Source organism: Carassius gibelio, chromosome A2, assembly GCF_023724105.1.
Source record: "Carassius gibelio isolate Cgi1373 ecotype wild population from Czech Republic chromosome A2, carGib1.2-hapl.c, whole genome shotgun sequence".
NCBI classification, from domain to species: Eukaryota; Metazoa; Chordata; class Actinopteri; order Cypriniformes; family Cyprinidae; genus Carassius; species Carassius gibelio.
Genome location: NC_068372.1, coordinates 17,072,192 through 17,087,987, shown reverse-complemented (window position 1 = coordinate 17,087,987; position 15,796 = coordinate 17,072,192). Strand labels below are relative to the sequence as shown.

Here is a 15,796-nt window from a genome sequence, read left to right as displayed (position 1 = left end):
AAAAAAAAAAAAAAAAAAAAAAAAAAGGGAACTAGCTCTTAACACGTCAAATGTCTGTATGCCCCTTAAAATTGTATAAAATTGGTCTTTCCCATCTAAGAGGTCTTGATCTTCTTGATGCATTTTATTTTAAGGTCCAATTCTTGCTATTAACTAGTTGCTTTTTAGCATGCTTATTATTAGCATACTGACCATTTATTAGTACTTATAAAGTACATATTAATGCCCTATTCTGCATGACCACAATCTAGATACCTTAACTTAACAACTACCTTATTAACTATTAATAAGCAGCAATTTTTGAGTGTGTTCAGGAAAAACTCTTAGTAAATAGTTCATATGTGTTCTCTATTCTAAAGTGTTACAGATTCACTAATACCACACACAGCATATCAATAAAACCCTCTGCAAAAAATGTTCTGGTCCTTATGTTAGATTATTCAGATCTATCACTTTACAGTAGATGTTGATGTCATTTAACGGTTTTTCATTTTTTGCATCAAAATCCACTTTTTATTAACTCCACATTTAACACTCGGCTCTGAGACAGTGAATTCAGAACAAATCTGACCGTTATCATGTTGGAGGAGGCTATACCAAACTCGCAAGATATCCCCAATAGAAAATTACTGAATATATATATTTTTCAAAGTAACATTGCAAAAGACATTTTTTGCCCAGTGCACTGATTAATTCCTGATCCTGTTCACAGGTGTGGGTACATTAACTATTCGCAAGAGCTAATTCATTTATTCAGATGCTGGGATATCAGTTTATCTAAAGCAGTCCTCATCAAACCAGATTCACTTCTTTGTTGTTTTTCTTTACAGGCAAACATAACCACAGGTACATAACAAAAAACCGGTGTGGCAAGCTTTTGCTTCTCTTCCATGGAAGTCTGGCTGCCTGACAGTTTCTCTGGAACTGCTGTCACTAAAAAAACAAAACGGTCTGATGGATTCTAACGAAATCTGTTTATCATTTGTCTGCATTACATTTCAAAACATAAAGATGAGTGATCGTTTCCTTAAGACTTCACCCCCATGTAATCTGTCAGAGAAAAGATAGGCTCGCACTACTGATGCTCTCTTTTATTCCAAGGCAGTGATGAAACTGGTGTCATATGACTTTTTTAGCATTAGATAAAAAAAAAAAAAAAAAAAAAAAAAAATTAGATTCATATTTACTAAATTATTTTCTAACACAAAATTAACCTAGCATGAAAAGTAACTAACTTTAAACACACATCAAATGTCCGTATTCCCCTTAAAAACCTCACTGGTCTTGACCTTCTTGACTACAATCACTTAAATAAAATCAGACAGAATGTCACATTTCTAATAAAAAATAAATAAAAATCTTATTCAGATGTGGTGATAAAAACAAACTAAACAAAATAAATTGCAGTAATAATAATTCAAAAAAATATGTCAATTATAATCTAATTTTAAAGAAAACATACTATTTAGATGTGCCACATTTTGCATTTCCTCTCCATCTCAAATATGATGAGATGGATGAGATCTGACAAAATAAAATGAACAAAAATAAAACAGCTCATATATTTAACTTAAACTGCTCGAAAGTCCGTTCAGAGAGGAAAAGGAAAAAGAACAGAACAGAATACATCATAGGCTTTTATCGTTGGTGCTGAGCATTATGCCTATGACATGCAGGCAATTTGATATGCCAATATAACAGTAAAACCACTGCACACAGATTAGATTTCATACTGCAATAAAATGACTATTTCTTTACTTGTGTGAGCCTTGAGTTGAGTTAAACCAGGGATGAATTTTTAAACATGCATTGAAACAGACTACAGCTTAATGCTAAAAAGAAACAGGGCAATATTTCTTGCTGTTATAGTGACATTATCAGTGCTGCCAGCCACAGCACGGATCACTGTATTAGCGTGAGTGATTTGTGGATAATGGTGACTAAATTGTTACAGAGGCGAGTTTATTAGATTTTTATTGCATATACTCACATGTGTATTGAGTAAACCGAGGAGTCATTATCAATATTCTCCTCTCGGCTAAATCACTGCAGACCAATTTGAAATGAAAGTGCTCTGTTGTTTGCTGTTTTAGAGCAGCATTTTCATTGGCTGCAGCAGAACAGCAACATTCAAACTAATTCATGTATATGAATGTTTTCTGATAATGTGAGACACTTGATTATCACTTCAAGAACAGCGTATCGTATGTAACAGATTATGCATTTCTGAATATGGAGAGCTCACCTTAAAGTCATACGTAGCATCAGGATTCTCATCACAGGCGATGACCTCTGGTGCCATCCAATAAGGAGTGCCGATGAAAGTGTTCCTGCGGCTCACGGTGCGGTCCAGCTGTGCACTCACACCGAAGTCCACTGGGGTTGAGATGAAACAGATGAAGAGGAAAGCAGTCGGATCAGTGTTAAGCAAATGTTGAGAGCTACAGAGGTAAGACAGGTGGGACTAACTGTAAGGACTAGTCAGGGTAACACCATATTTAATATTTAACAGGAAAACAAGGCTGTGAGGGATAGAAGTACAGTGTATTTAATAAACTGTACTGTTATTTAAAAACAAACTGATTGTTCAGCTAAATAAATGTATTACCCAAAACAAAACAAAAAATTGCTGTGTTGACCAACAGCAAGTGAATTCTGTATGAGTAGTGCTTTATCGCTATACTACTGACAAAGGACCTTTTTGCAGGGTTGCAAGGTTTGCACAAGAAATCCCACCCAATTGCTATTCAAAATTTTTTTTAGGCGGGGTTCCCCTGCTAAAATTCACATTCCAGGGGATGGATAGATATGTTAAAGGAGTCGTTTCAATTCGCAGACATGAGCATCAATGCTTTTTTGTCTGTAAAATTTCACTAAGGTTACCACAACTTTATGTGAGTGGGCCCGCCCACAGTGGAATTTCACCGGTCCAAAATGGTCCATCACCCTATCACAGCCAATCAAAATATTTGGCATTTAATGCATAATTTAGCATTTAGTGTAGACCAACAGCTTCTCACTGGAAGTTCAATACGTTTACACAATGTTACAGCACCACATTGAAGAAAAAAATCAACAGCTGCTGCAGTTTTTAGTTAGTGCCTTGCAAGCCGTCTAGCTTCTTCTGTAAAGAATCTGAATAACATAAGAAGCTAGTTTAACTAGACACTCTGAAATGAAAATGTAAAACATTTAGTTAGTCAAACAGGTGTGCTGATATGCGAGTTCCTGTGCTTTCAGGTAATTGGCCTCTCCTCACACTAAACACAGAGATGTAATGAGATCAGATAAAAACAAATGTTCTCAAGGCAGAGAGAGACAGAGAAAAGAAACGATTTGTTTTGAAAGCACAATCAAAAAACTTTAACATCCAGCCTTCAGCATACAGCACTTATGAAGTTAGAGCAGCACTGTCAACTAAAAGATGATCAATTATTTTCCCCACACAGGCTAATTGATTTACCTCTGATCCAGTCTACTCTGTCTCACAGCCAATGCTAATTTCCTCACTGAGCCTTTAAGGGGCACTGCTAAAGGGCAACAGAACATTAGCATTGCTGGGCCGTGCTTCTTTCACATTCCTTTGCTTTGAAACCTTCTTTGCACAGTCACAGCGAGGCCCGTAAATGCTATACAAAGTTTTCCAATCCTGTACTCTTACCTAGTTTGACGTCCGCGTTCTCTGTTAGCAGCACATTCTGTCCTTTGATGTCTCTGTGGATGACTTTGTGTTGGTGGAGATGACTGAGTCCCTGAAAGAGCGACAAACATGAATTAGCAGAGAAAAAAAGGAATCCTTAATTCACAAACTAGGTTGTTACTAGGTTGTAACCATTACCTTGAGGATCTCTCTGCTAATGTAGGCAGTCCAGTCTTCCCTCAGCGAGTTGCCCTTGGTGTTCTTGATCAGGTCTGTCACTGAGCCTGCGCCACAGAACTCCATCACCAGCTGTAGAGGAGACAATGCAAGTCAACTCCTGCAAATCTCAATTGTCCGGTCAACAACTCTTAACCCCCCGAATCTCATATCTGTGCAGCTGGCCCATTTATCCCCATTTTACACCCACCTCCCATTTGCAACACCTCATTTGAACCGCAAACACTCACAAACAAAACCCAAACACACAAACATCACAATAGGACTCGTCTACTTTAATCAGCCTGTTACTATTTCATGGGATTCGTGGGATTATTTCCCATTAAGCACTGGGTTGATTTTATTATATATTAAGACAGAGAAGAAAGTCTCACAGATCATTAAAAACATGATAAATATTGCAGCATTCAACACAAACACCCAAGTAGGGACATCCAAATGGAGGACATAAATCTTTGAGCACTGCTCATCTGCAGGCTGAGAGAGAGAGAGAGAGAGAGAGAGAGAGAGAGAGAGAGAGAGAGTGGGAGCTGTCCATTAATATGCAAGTGGATGCTGGGATAAATGAAGCAGACAAGAGGGAAGGCCTGTCACCATCGTCATGCACTGAAGATCTGATCCCCTCCTCTCCCACCGGTCCATGTCTATCAGACCAAAGACGTGCAGTGTTTAAGAGACCACATCACTCAGGCTTTAATTGGACCTGATTTGGCTTCAAGAATGAAACTTGCTGGCAAACACAAGAGATCACGTGGGATTTTCACTTTAATATCTGATGTGAATGTCATTTAAGATTCAACTGATTATAAATCTAGTAGTGCATGTCTTATATAAATCTAGAAGTGTTCAACAAAACAAAATAAAAACACAAAATGAAAAAAGCCTACAAAACCTACCCAAGCAGAACTAAACAACAAGGAGTGAAAACTTAAACTCAAGTGTCTGTCACACATCCTTGGTAAGATGAATTGAAGTCAAAGTTCATTTCCTTTCTTTAGCTGTTAAGATTTTTTGTACTAAGGGGAAGGGTAATTCTTCAGAAGTATAAGGTAATAAAGGTATGCTCATAATACAAAAGGAGCATGTTAGTTAAGCAGTCCATTAATCTTTGCCCATTTGTGTTCCTGGGTGGAGGCAATGAACTCTTACAGATAGAGAAAAAAGGATTTGTTCTCATGAAAAGGACAACAGACAAATAACTACATGAAAAGTTGTTCTGAGAAACACCTATGTTTTAAACACTAGTGGTGGAAAGAGTACTAAGGAATTTTACTTAAGTAAAAGTATTGCTAATTAAGGAATCATTAACAAGTACAAGTAAATGTTTCAAGTAAGAGTTAAAAAGTATTTTGCTGAAAAACTACTCAAGTTACAAACTACTCACGTTACAAAGTATTTTTCTATTTTACCCAAAATTAGACGACGTGAGCTTTATGGAGCAGGGTTATCCCTAACCATAACACGCATGTACTTTAATGTCTGTTTCACAAGCGAGACCCAGGAAATCCCTTATATGGACAAATGCACTGGGTAAGGACATCTGAGGTCTAAACAAATTAAAATCCATTTACCAGATACAAAACCACAACAACACACGTCAAAACATCATGTGCTGCTTGACCTCTTTAATACTCTATGAATCATGAGAAACCTTCTGTCTGGGATGCCATAAAGGAGGAAGAATGAGATCATTGAACACTGCCGATAAGGCTGTGTTTTGCTTCTCTATTTTAAGACGCTGACTCATTTTCACAGACTATCACACTTAATCGTAGGCTGTGATTCAGCACCAATGCGTGTCCTAGACAGAGAAGTGCATCATACAGTAGGACTGCGTGATGTTTAGGCATTTTCACAGCAACATAGATCTCAACAGTATCAAAACTCAATGACCTCATGCTGGGGATGCTGATACCTCACCAATATGTAAATATATATTCAAAAGTACCAAAAATGTTTATTTTATCAACTGAATTACTTCAATTACACATTTTTGTTTGTTCTATATAACAGTAAACCAGTTACCATTTCACCACACCATGAAACGGCCAACCTAACGTCTATGTTAACCAACAAGCCATTTTTATTCAACCTTGCTGTTTGAAAAGTAGCTCTAACACTCAGTCCAGCAAAAACCAACCCAAAGAAATGTGAAAATTACACGCTGGTGAAAGCTGGTCTTGTTTTAAAGGGCAAGCTTTCATTGCCTCTATGTCCTTTTCAACAGACTGAAAAGAAAGTGCAATGTGCTGCAAACTAATCTTTATGCACTAGGACAAAACTGAAGGAGTAATTTATAGGCTTCAAGTTTAATTTAGAGTCCACGGCACTAATTGCTGTGTTAAGTTGGTGCTAGCAAGTCGGTGTGAGCAATCGTAAAATATAAAGTGCTTATGCAAGAGCAGCTCTGAAGCTTTGAGTGCCAGGGAGCAGGACCAAAATTGAATGTGGTTTGATCGTGATCACTTGATCATGCAAAAAGCTTCTTTCCCAATCTCTATGTCTTTGGGCTTTTGATTGGCAGGTCAGAGGGAATGCTGAAGAGGTTTGTGGCCCTCGAGTCTTACAGCAGAGGGAATGTCACCCTACATCTGGAAGGTCTGCCCATTCAAGAGCTGTCACTCAGCACTGAGATGCGTCACAAACGCACTTAATTTCCTCCGATGTCTATCTTTATTGGTGGAGTGCTTAAACTACAGCACGTGTCCTTGTGTGTCCCTGCAGCCGCTGATAAACAACACAAATTACCCTGCCACTATCAGACCTGTCCTGTCGTTCAGCTGAGGAATAGAAGGGGAGTGGAAGGAAAGAGTAGGTAGGTTGAGGAAAATATGGACAAGAAAAGTCAAGTAAAGATGGAGTGAAAGAATATGTCTAGACAGCACACATAAAGAATGCCCTCTCTTGACTTATTAGTGAGATCCGTACTTACTTCATTATACAGAAAGATAAAAAGATAAACATCTATCACTGGGGTGGTACTCTAAGTTCCAAAAGCTAAATGGCTCTATGTTGGTGCATATTAGTACATTACAGGTACATTACTTTAAAACTACATATTAGTACCTTTTGAAAGGGTACCGCCCCAGTGAGTTCTGAGAGTCTGAGAGTGTAGGCTAACACTATCAAGACAAATACAGTAATCACTGGAACTGTGAAAATGACTTCCAAGTTTTAAAAATAATTGATCTGATATACATTTTCCCACCCAAGTTTTCCCCAAATCTGGGCAAAGAGCAGACAAATCAGTCTTTCGTAAGTAAGATCACATTCTATAGACTCAATTTCGGTTAGAATTTTGACAAATAGTGGTTTAAATGGTAATAGACCTATGCATTAGGAAAATCAAACATATTTGAACTGGATTATTACTATTTTATACAGTAAGTATTATTTATTATTTATAACAGTGGCTCTCAATATAATCTCTTTAAATCGAAGGCCCATCAATTGTCCAACACAATATTTGAAAGGTCCATAGTTGTTATATTATTTCTGTATTTCTGCTGTAATTATGACAAAGCTGCTAATTATTATACCGCTTTATTAACAAAAGCTGAGAGCTTATTATAATTAATTTTGTGACACCAAAAATTTGAAGACCTGTATGTTTTTTTTTTCCATATTTTTTTTTAAATTGTAAATTACATCATAATAATAAAATAAAATAAATGAAGAAAAAAAAAAACATATGTATGTAGTGATACCCGGTTCCCTGGTTGAGATCAAGCGATTTATAGTACTATATCATCATTATATCTTTATAGGCCACCCTTATCTCTAAATACTGGGTTTGGGTTTTGAAAAACCTATATTGGTCAGCCACTACATTCCAGTGCCCAACTCAGCAGAAACACTGTGAAGAGTACATAAAAATAGACCCATTCTGTTATTCCAACTTTTATAAAAAGGCTTCATAACATTTCCAAAGTCCTTAACTTTTCAGAGCACAGAGCTCCATTAACTCTCCATGACAACAAGTCTGTAGGCGAGACAACAGTTCTATGAATTCTGTTCATCAATGTTCATTCAAGGACCATTTATCATATACTTCCCCATGGGCCCACAAAAGACCACATATACACAGTGCAGTGAGTTTGAAGCACAGATAGATATACTCTCTCTATCTCCTCTGGCACTGTGGGACATGGTACTCACCCACAGCTGGTCGTCCACACCGATACGGTTCTTTTTAATGAAGGCACCATAGAAGGTGGCAATGTTCCTGTGGTGAGAGTATTTCTTCAGCATGTTGATCTCCGCTTTGATCTCCTCATCTTCCTCCTGTCAAGAGCAAGGAATCATGGGATATCTCACTAATCTCTGAAGTAAAGCTTGAGGCATGTGGGACCACTCTAGTGACCTATAATAAGGGCTAGTGGCCCACTTACAGATGCAGGTGCTTTTACGTGAAGTAGATGAGAGAAAGGAGGGCAGAGAGCACACTATTAGCTCTTGGTCCCAAGAATTACATCCTGACTGGAGTGTCCCTCTGAGAGCCCCTCAAGCCACCCAACTCAATGAGCTCTTTTTAAGAGCATGCTGGATACAGCTATTTGAGCTAATGACAACTCTCTTTATCTGCTCTCTCATTCACTTCAGGTCAAACATATAATTTCTAGGAACACCCATCCTGATAACTGGGCTTCCCTCATCACTCGACCAATTAATTGGTTTCTTTTTTATATATATATATTTGTTATTATCTATTAGATTCAGAGATTTAATGTATTGTTATTGGTCAATATGACATATGTAAATGTTCATGCTCATTTCCAATATTTCTACATTTAGATGATCTTTGTCATCATCTAAGTTCATTTATAAAAACACTACTACTAATCTACCTAACACTAATCTACTGCAGCAACTAATACTAGTAGTAATAGTAGTAATAATAATCATGCTCAATTGAATCTTAAGCATGTCCCAAAATATACATTTTTATTCAGTAAATTATAATGTAGTGAAGCCTAAATTCACTTTTTAGTACCATTTAAAACAACTGATTTTAGTACTTCCTGTATTATTTTTTATTTTGTCTTTTATCAGTTTTCCCGTCATCAAGAAAATAAGCTTTTTTATCAGCTTATCTATATTGCCCATAATTCTATTATTTGTGCTTCGTTATTTAATAATAGAGCTTAGCATAACTAGAAATATTTATATTACCTGTAGAAACTTATGACAAATCTTCTATGCAAATCTCAAAACCAACTGTACTGCCAACCTAGACCGCATTTCTGTGCATCACTGGCATTATGTTGATATGGTTTTGAAACCGCTATAGTCCATAGTACAATTACAAACACAGCCAGCCGTGGCCAGTGGAATCATAACAGCTTATGAATTTGATTCACTATGGTATTTCAAAATCTACAACAGCTTATTACATGCTAATTTTACATATGCATTAAAAATAAAGATAAACTGGAAAAATCTGCCGTTAAAATGAGCAGACGTGACTGAAATACTGCAACCTTATATTTTCTGCTCGGTTATAAAGAGGGATGCTGAAATGTTATTAAGATGATATCATATTTTATCATGAAGAGAACTTAAAAAGGGAAAACTAAGCATTGGGGATATACTAAAACCTCAAAAATAAGATCAACAGTCTAAAATAAACCTGCACAGAGCAGAGGACTCTCATTCAAGAGGCTTTGAAATCTTGTCTGTAAAAGACCTCAACAGTTTCAGAGCATTATAAGAAATCAATACTGAAGTACAGATGAAAATAAACTCACCCCTGTGACATCCATGCACTTGATGGCAGCCAGTTGACCTGTTTTGACATGTCGGCCCTGCAGAGAAACAAACACAGGTCGTGCTTAGGAAAAAGCTTAAAACTTGGAATATTATTGTGGCTTCATCATGCCTGGGAAACAAACAAATTAAAACTAAATCTTCTATGTATATAATTATTGCATTTAATATTCCTATTCTAGGCAGAGTAAACAAACAATAAAGCATGCTTAAACATGCTTACCTGCACTGAAAAGAACTTTCTTAAAATAGCTGGACTGGCATGTACAGCTCAATTGAAATCGGTCTATTAAAAGGCACTGATAAATACTTTCGTTTTTAAAGATATGTGAACTCTGTAAGAATGAATGCACTGACTTGATATGTACTGTATGCTGTTTGTCAGTTCTTACTAACCTCAGAACTAGGTGCAATACAGTTCAGGGTTGGTAAGATTTTTGTTTAAATGTTTTTGAAATTAGGTCTTTCATTATCAAAAATGCTGCATTTATTTGATCGAGAATACAGATAAAACAGTAATACTGTGAGAGAGGGAAAAAAAACTGTTCTTTTATTTTATTTTTTTCCTTGTGATGGCAAAGCTGAATTTTCAGCAGCCATCAACTCCAGTCTTTAGTATCACAGGACCATTCAGAAATCATGCTAATTTGGCTCTCAAACATTATGGCAATAAAAAAAAGAAAACTAAAGAAACTCAATAAGGCAACTCATTTTCAGTATCACTAAATCATCCACAGAAGCTTATTTGTATAAGCACAGGCCTACAGTGAAACAGGCACGTACAATTCCCAAATCACAATCCCATGGAGGTTTACAGACAAGGTGGTCTGTCCCTATTTCTGAGTTACGAGAAGGTGTTGTTCACTGGAGTCCAAGTTGTGTCAGCGCAGTTAAACCCAGACTTCACTTTGAACAAGTGACATATCTTCATCCTCACAATATTGTAATAACATCCAAAAGTAGCAACTTCCAACTAATTCATAGTGTCTGGGCTCATTTATCTGCAAGATCCTTCTTCTGATGTAGGTCACAAGTGTGGTGGCAATCTTTCCTACGGTATCAGCCAATCGGCAGCTGGCACTGTGATTTCAATTCTTTCTTTTTTCTTTGGAATGTTACAAGACAGCAAAGCACTAGAGGAAGTAAACAGAGATACTATATATGAAGATATCTTGACAGTTAAATGTCAGAGGGAAAGGCATTCAGAAAAGACTCTGTAGAAATTCAACATAAGGCGAATGCAGGATTCAACATAAGGCGAATGTCCTTGACTATTTGTTGGAAGGCCAAAAGAGAGATTGTCAGATAAATGACGACAACACCTTAGAGGCACTATTAATGTGAAAAAATCTGACTCATGCAAACATGTACAGTCCTTTACCATAGCGAAATAACTGCAGCTTCATACACACATACACACACACAGCAGATGGGCTAGACGGCGCTGCTTTTCAATGCCTCCATGATTAGATTCGGCATTCATTCAAAAGAAAAATCCAATCCTCTTTTCTTCCAAATGGAAACGTGGAGTTATTTTACCATCAGCAGGTGTTCAGCCATTGATTTCAATCAAGAACCTCAAGAACATGCCATCTTTGACTAAACAAAAACATTGCAAACTCTTGACCTTAACAGAACTGGTTTCATCCGCCTAATACATTAATATTCTCACCTCATATGATACATTGACTCTGTATTGAACTGCATTGCATTTTATGTTAGCTTCCTGAAGTCAACACAGAGTGTGTGCTTTTAGAATCGCAATTCCATTCAGCCATTGCTCTTTGTGACCTAGATCTGTGGTAATAGCCTGTGTGAATGAGGATTATTGGATTTAAAAACATATCTTATGAACGCTGTATACTTAAAGATATTTCTAGCACTCTGGCTCCTAATGCCGTCGCTCAACACAAGGTTACAAACAGGAATAATAATAGAATCGCTCGCTCTCTGCCAGAGTAAACAGAGCAGGAATGAAAGAGGGCAATGAAGATGAATAGTTTTCATTCTGTGATGCTCCGTAACACATGGGTCTGCTTCCTCCGATCCTACATATGAAACTGGGCTATGAAGGCCACAGACCAAACATTTAAAAAGGCAATAAGAATAACATGGAATATATAAATGTGGGTTCATCGTTAAAATTTTACCATTAAGGTTACCATTTTTTTTTCATTAAAGTTTTTTTATGAACTTCCAGCATATGTCCTGCATAACTATAATACCAGTATAGACTCCATATATTTTTATAAAGAAAACATTTGAGGAACAAATAAAAAGTATTACAAATATATATTGTAAAAAAATGTGTAAATATAATTGTAAAAATTATTTGTAATTTTTTTTTTATATATTTATATAAAGTAATGTAAATATAATTACTATGCTAACAAACATACAATATTATAAGAAAATCTAAAATGGTCATTTTAAATAATAAAGTCTGTAATATATTCAGTATTTTATTTAAAATATTTAAAATAAATATCAATTATCTATACTTACATAAAACAATATACTGTATGTAAATATAACTTTTATACTTAAAACTTGTTATTTATAAGAAACTTAAAATTATAAAATGTACCATTATTTCAAGAAGAAAAGTTGAACCTTGCTGCATTTTTAATAACAGCTAAAGCACAACACGTACAAAAAAAAAAACAAAAAACAAAAAAAAAAACATGCATTTAGAGAAAAAATTGATTAAGTCACTAATTGACTACAGAGTTGTTAGATGAACATTCAATCTCCCGGTTTTTCCTAGTTAGTAGCAGATCCAATATTGAATGTGTCATTAGGAGTCAGAGATGCCAGAGATTTCTAGTTCATTTCTGCAGTTCCAGTGACAGTTAAATGTAATTTGCCTATAGTACAAGTGAACACTTCTGCAGTTAAATGTCACTGTTTGACAGTGACGGAGTCTCACAGCCTTATTCTGCAACATTTTATGTTTGGGTTAGAGAGAGGACAACAGAAAAGGGCTCCAGGGGTGAGATGACAGGAATCGCCCACAGTTTCAGAGAAAAAACTGGGTTTAATGAGATCGCCCAAGTGTTTGAGACACAGGAGAGAATTGTGAGTCTCTCTTTACTCAATTCCAACCGAAACCAATTCACTAGTGACTTTTCCTCATGACTGCAGAGGCACAGTGCAAGGTGAGCATTCCTGATAAGACAAAATTGACCCTTTGAGAACTCTTTTGACTGGCCTTGAATTGGCGCCAAAGCCAAAACACCAGTGAAAACTTTTAACCTCTCAGGTGGCTAAAAACCGCAAGCACCAACTTACAGTTTATAGATACTAAGACCGGAGCAAAAATGTGAAAATAGAGCTGCTTACCCATGTTTATTTACACAAGCTTATTCAGTGTTTGCAGCAGTGCTGAGTAGAGTAAAAATGTGCACACCGGCCAGCTCCAATCTGTCGTTTCACAGCAGCTGATCAGCTACACACTCCACGAGGAACTGAAGTGCCACATAAGGGGGGGGGCAGAAAGCCAGTCAAAACATTCAGAGCTAAATGAGAGGAAGGTTACACCATATCCAAAAACTTTTGGCTAACTGTGCACGTCCACTGGTGCAGAGCTGGGTGGGATATTCTTATTTATTCTTTATGGGAGCTGAGCGGCAAGCTCAGGGGATTGTGGGATTGACGGTGGAGTGGAGCAAACAGTGAGAGCATCAAACATTGGAGAACTGTTCAATGTCATGAAAATAAAAGGTGAAAAATTACAGCGCTTATGTGACTTCAGAGCTTAAATCACATTGTTGCACTTTTACTAGTTTTAAAATTCAGATTTTAAATTAGTTTGAACACTTTGAATGTGGCTAGAGTCTGGATGGGTAAACAAAATCTATTAAACTGACATTGTAGGTCTGCACAAATAATAATAATACTTATTCGGATAGGTTGAATTATCCAGGATTCCAGGGAGACATGTGTCGCATTCTCTAACGTTCTGCCTGGAAACAAAAATGTTGTGGCGCCAAACCCCCTCATGAAAAAGAAGAAAGCCGCCGAGTTTACAACTGTGACGACGAGCGCTTATCAGGATCAACTAAACGCTGGATATTCAAAAGTTTGTCAAATATTTAAAGTTTGTGGCATAGAATCGTTAAAATACGTCAGAGAGTTTTACTCACCGGTCTGTTATTGTGGCGACATTTCCACGCCCCGAAATGTGATGCTGAAACTAAACAAACTGTGATTGGTTGTTTGACATGTCGATCAAATGTCCTCATGGGCGGGCCTCGGCCAATGAAAGCTGCCATAGAATTCAGACCTTCAGCCCTCAGTCTAACACTTCAGCTGCTGATCATAATTCAATCTATATGTATTTGACATAAAAACATTCAATTTTCAGTCACTAAGTATAATCAATAAAATTAAACTATCTGAAAATTCCATTGGCAAGTTTTAATGAATGCAATCACTCTTTTCCGTCAGCCACAAACAATCCCTTTTGGGATACATGCATCATCCAAGAAGGCCAAGAAACAGAGCCATTGCAAATAATTCAACAATTTTTTTTTATTTTTTTTTGGTGTTTGTTTGTTTGTTTTTCTCCAAGTGTGCAATCAGCCTCTAATCAGACAGTGGGCCTGTTGGGTCTGTCTCACTTTTGCATACCAATTCAATTACAAAGCCCAGTGAGGGCCATTAAAATGCAAGCGGCTCCCCATACAGTAGCCTAGCAACAATTACAGTAAGCAGTTCAAGTCCACCGGAGGATACGAACTGCTGATTGCTCCTCTTTCGCTCATCTTGGCTGATAAACACGGTTCATGGAACGTTGCCCTGCTGGCCAGTTGGCACAGCTTGCTCTGAGCTAAATTAAGTTCAGACGGTTTGCAGACACTTTGATAGACCGGCCGTTGGTTAGTTTAAACACTGACATCCAAGTCAGTGCTGGAGAAAATGTAAATGAACGATAATGTGTTTATCTTCCAGCCAAATAGGAATAACAGATATGAGGTCTGTTCCAAAACCAGTGAGTGGCTTACAGTGGCAGGATTTTAAGGCACACTCATGTATGTATTTATTTATTTAAATTAATGTCATTATAATAAACATGCATGTATTTTTATTGAATACATACATCAAATTAGTAGCAAATACAGTATATACATACGTTTATAAATAAGAATAAGAATGCTGAGCTAGTCTTGTACTGATATCATTGATAGTCCACATTCTTTTTCTATGTTGGATTAAATTAAGTTTTCTCAGCACATATCCAATAAGAGAAGTGCCCATTTTTGCAGTACCAGATTTCTGTTAAATCTACTAGGCAATTGAAGGGAGTGTGTTTGAGCTGCTCTGTTCAATCCATGTCTCTCCACTTAGATAAGAGAAGGACAAATGTACGCTTTATCAAATTAAAGTTCTGTGCTGCTCTGCTGTTTGACTCCTGAGCTGCAAACAATCGAAAGCACTCAGATGAGAAAGACAAACAGAGAGAAAGTCAAATATTCTCTCTCGCTTCGAAGCGCATCTTATATTCAGTTTGAAAGAGCTCATACTGGACAGCTTATTACTCCCCTTCAAACTCTCAAATAAAAAAGGTTTTTGAAATTTTTAAGGCAGCCTTGAAATTCACTTCAAAGCTCAAATCTGTGTCTTGTGGGGATAATATATCAGGCAAGCACTGACATGAGGAAAGTTTGGAAAGGACAACGAAGTAAAAAACAAAATGGTCAGAATTCCCAAACACACTGAATAGCAGAGTGGGGTAATGCACAATTCACCATCCATCGATTTCCCAAACCACGTGTCCTGTCACTACTACCTGAAATCTTCAAAACAGCCAAGCATATGTTTCAGCAACATCACCAATAAAATCTGACAACACTGATAACATAAATTCAACTACTTCAACTCAAATCAGGCTTTTTTCCTGTTCTCCAGGTGGTCGTCCCAATGCCTTTTAATTAGAGAGTCAACAAATAAATGTTTGTCTCGACCAGATCCTGTGAATTTTAGAATCTGCCCTGGTCTGGTTTTGGTACAGTACATGCATGTTCCAGTATAAAGAATGTCATCAAGACTAAACAATGCTTTTGTTAATATGATGATGATATGACCACATCTCTTTCTTTAATTTGAGTTGTGATTCCTACCAATAACTCAATCTTAATTAGAATTTATTTA

At 36.9% G+C, this 15,796-nt stretch overlaps 1 protein-coding gene across 5 annotated transcripts in view; it reads right to left on the bottom strand.

Moving 5' to 3' along the window:
• The window catches only part of LOC128028963 (TRAF2 and NCK-interacting protein kinase), a 66,288-nt gene that overhangs the window by 23,156 nt on the left and 27,336 nt on the right, over nucleotides 1-15,796 (bottom strand). For all 5 annotated transcript variants that reach the window (XM_052616368.1, XM_052616386.1, XM_052616392.1 and 2 more), the window contains exons 3-7: nucleotides 9,625-9,681; nucleotides 8,036-8,161; nucleotides 3,839-3,949; nucleotides 3,662-3,752; nucleotides 2,246-2,376 (exon numbers count right to left, since the gene is read on the bottom strand). In XM_052616368.1, the coding sequence (XP_052472328.1) occupies nucleotides 2,246-2,376; nucleotides 3,662-3,752; nucleotides 3,839-3,949; nucleotides 8,036-8,161; nucleotides 9,625-9,681 (516 nt within the window). The remainder of the gene's footprint in view (nucleotides 1-2,245; nucleotides 2,377-3,661; nucleotides 3,753-3,838; nucleotides 3,950-8,035; nucleotides 8,162-9,624; nucleotides 9,682-15,796) is intronic.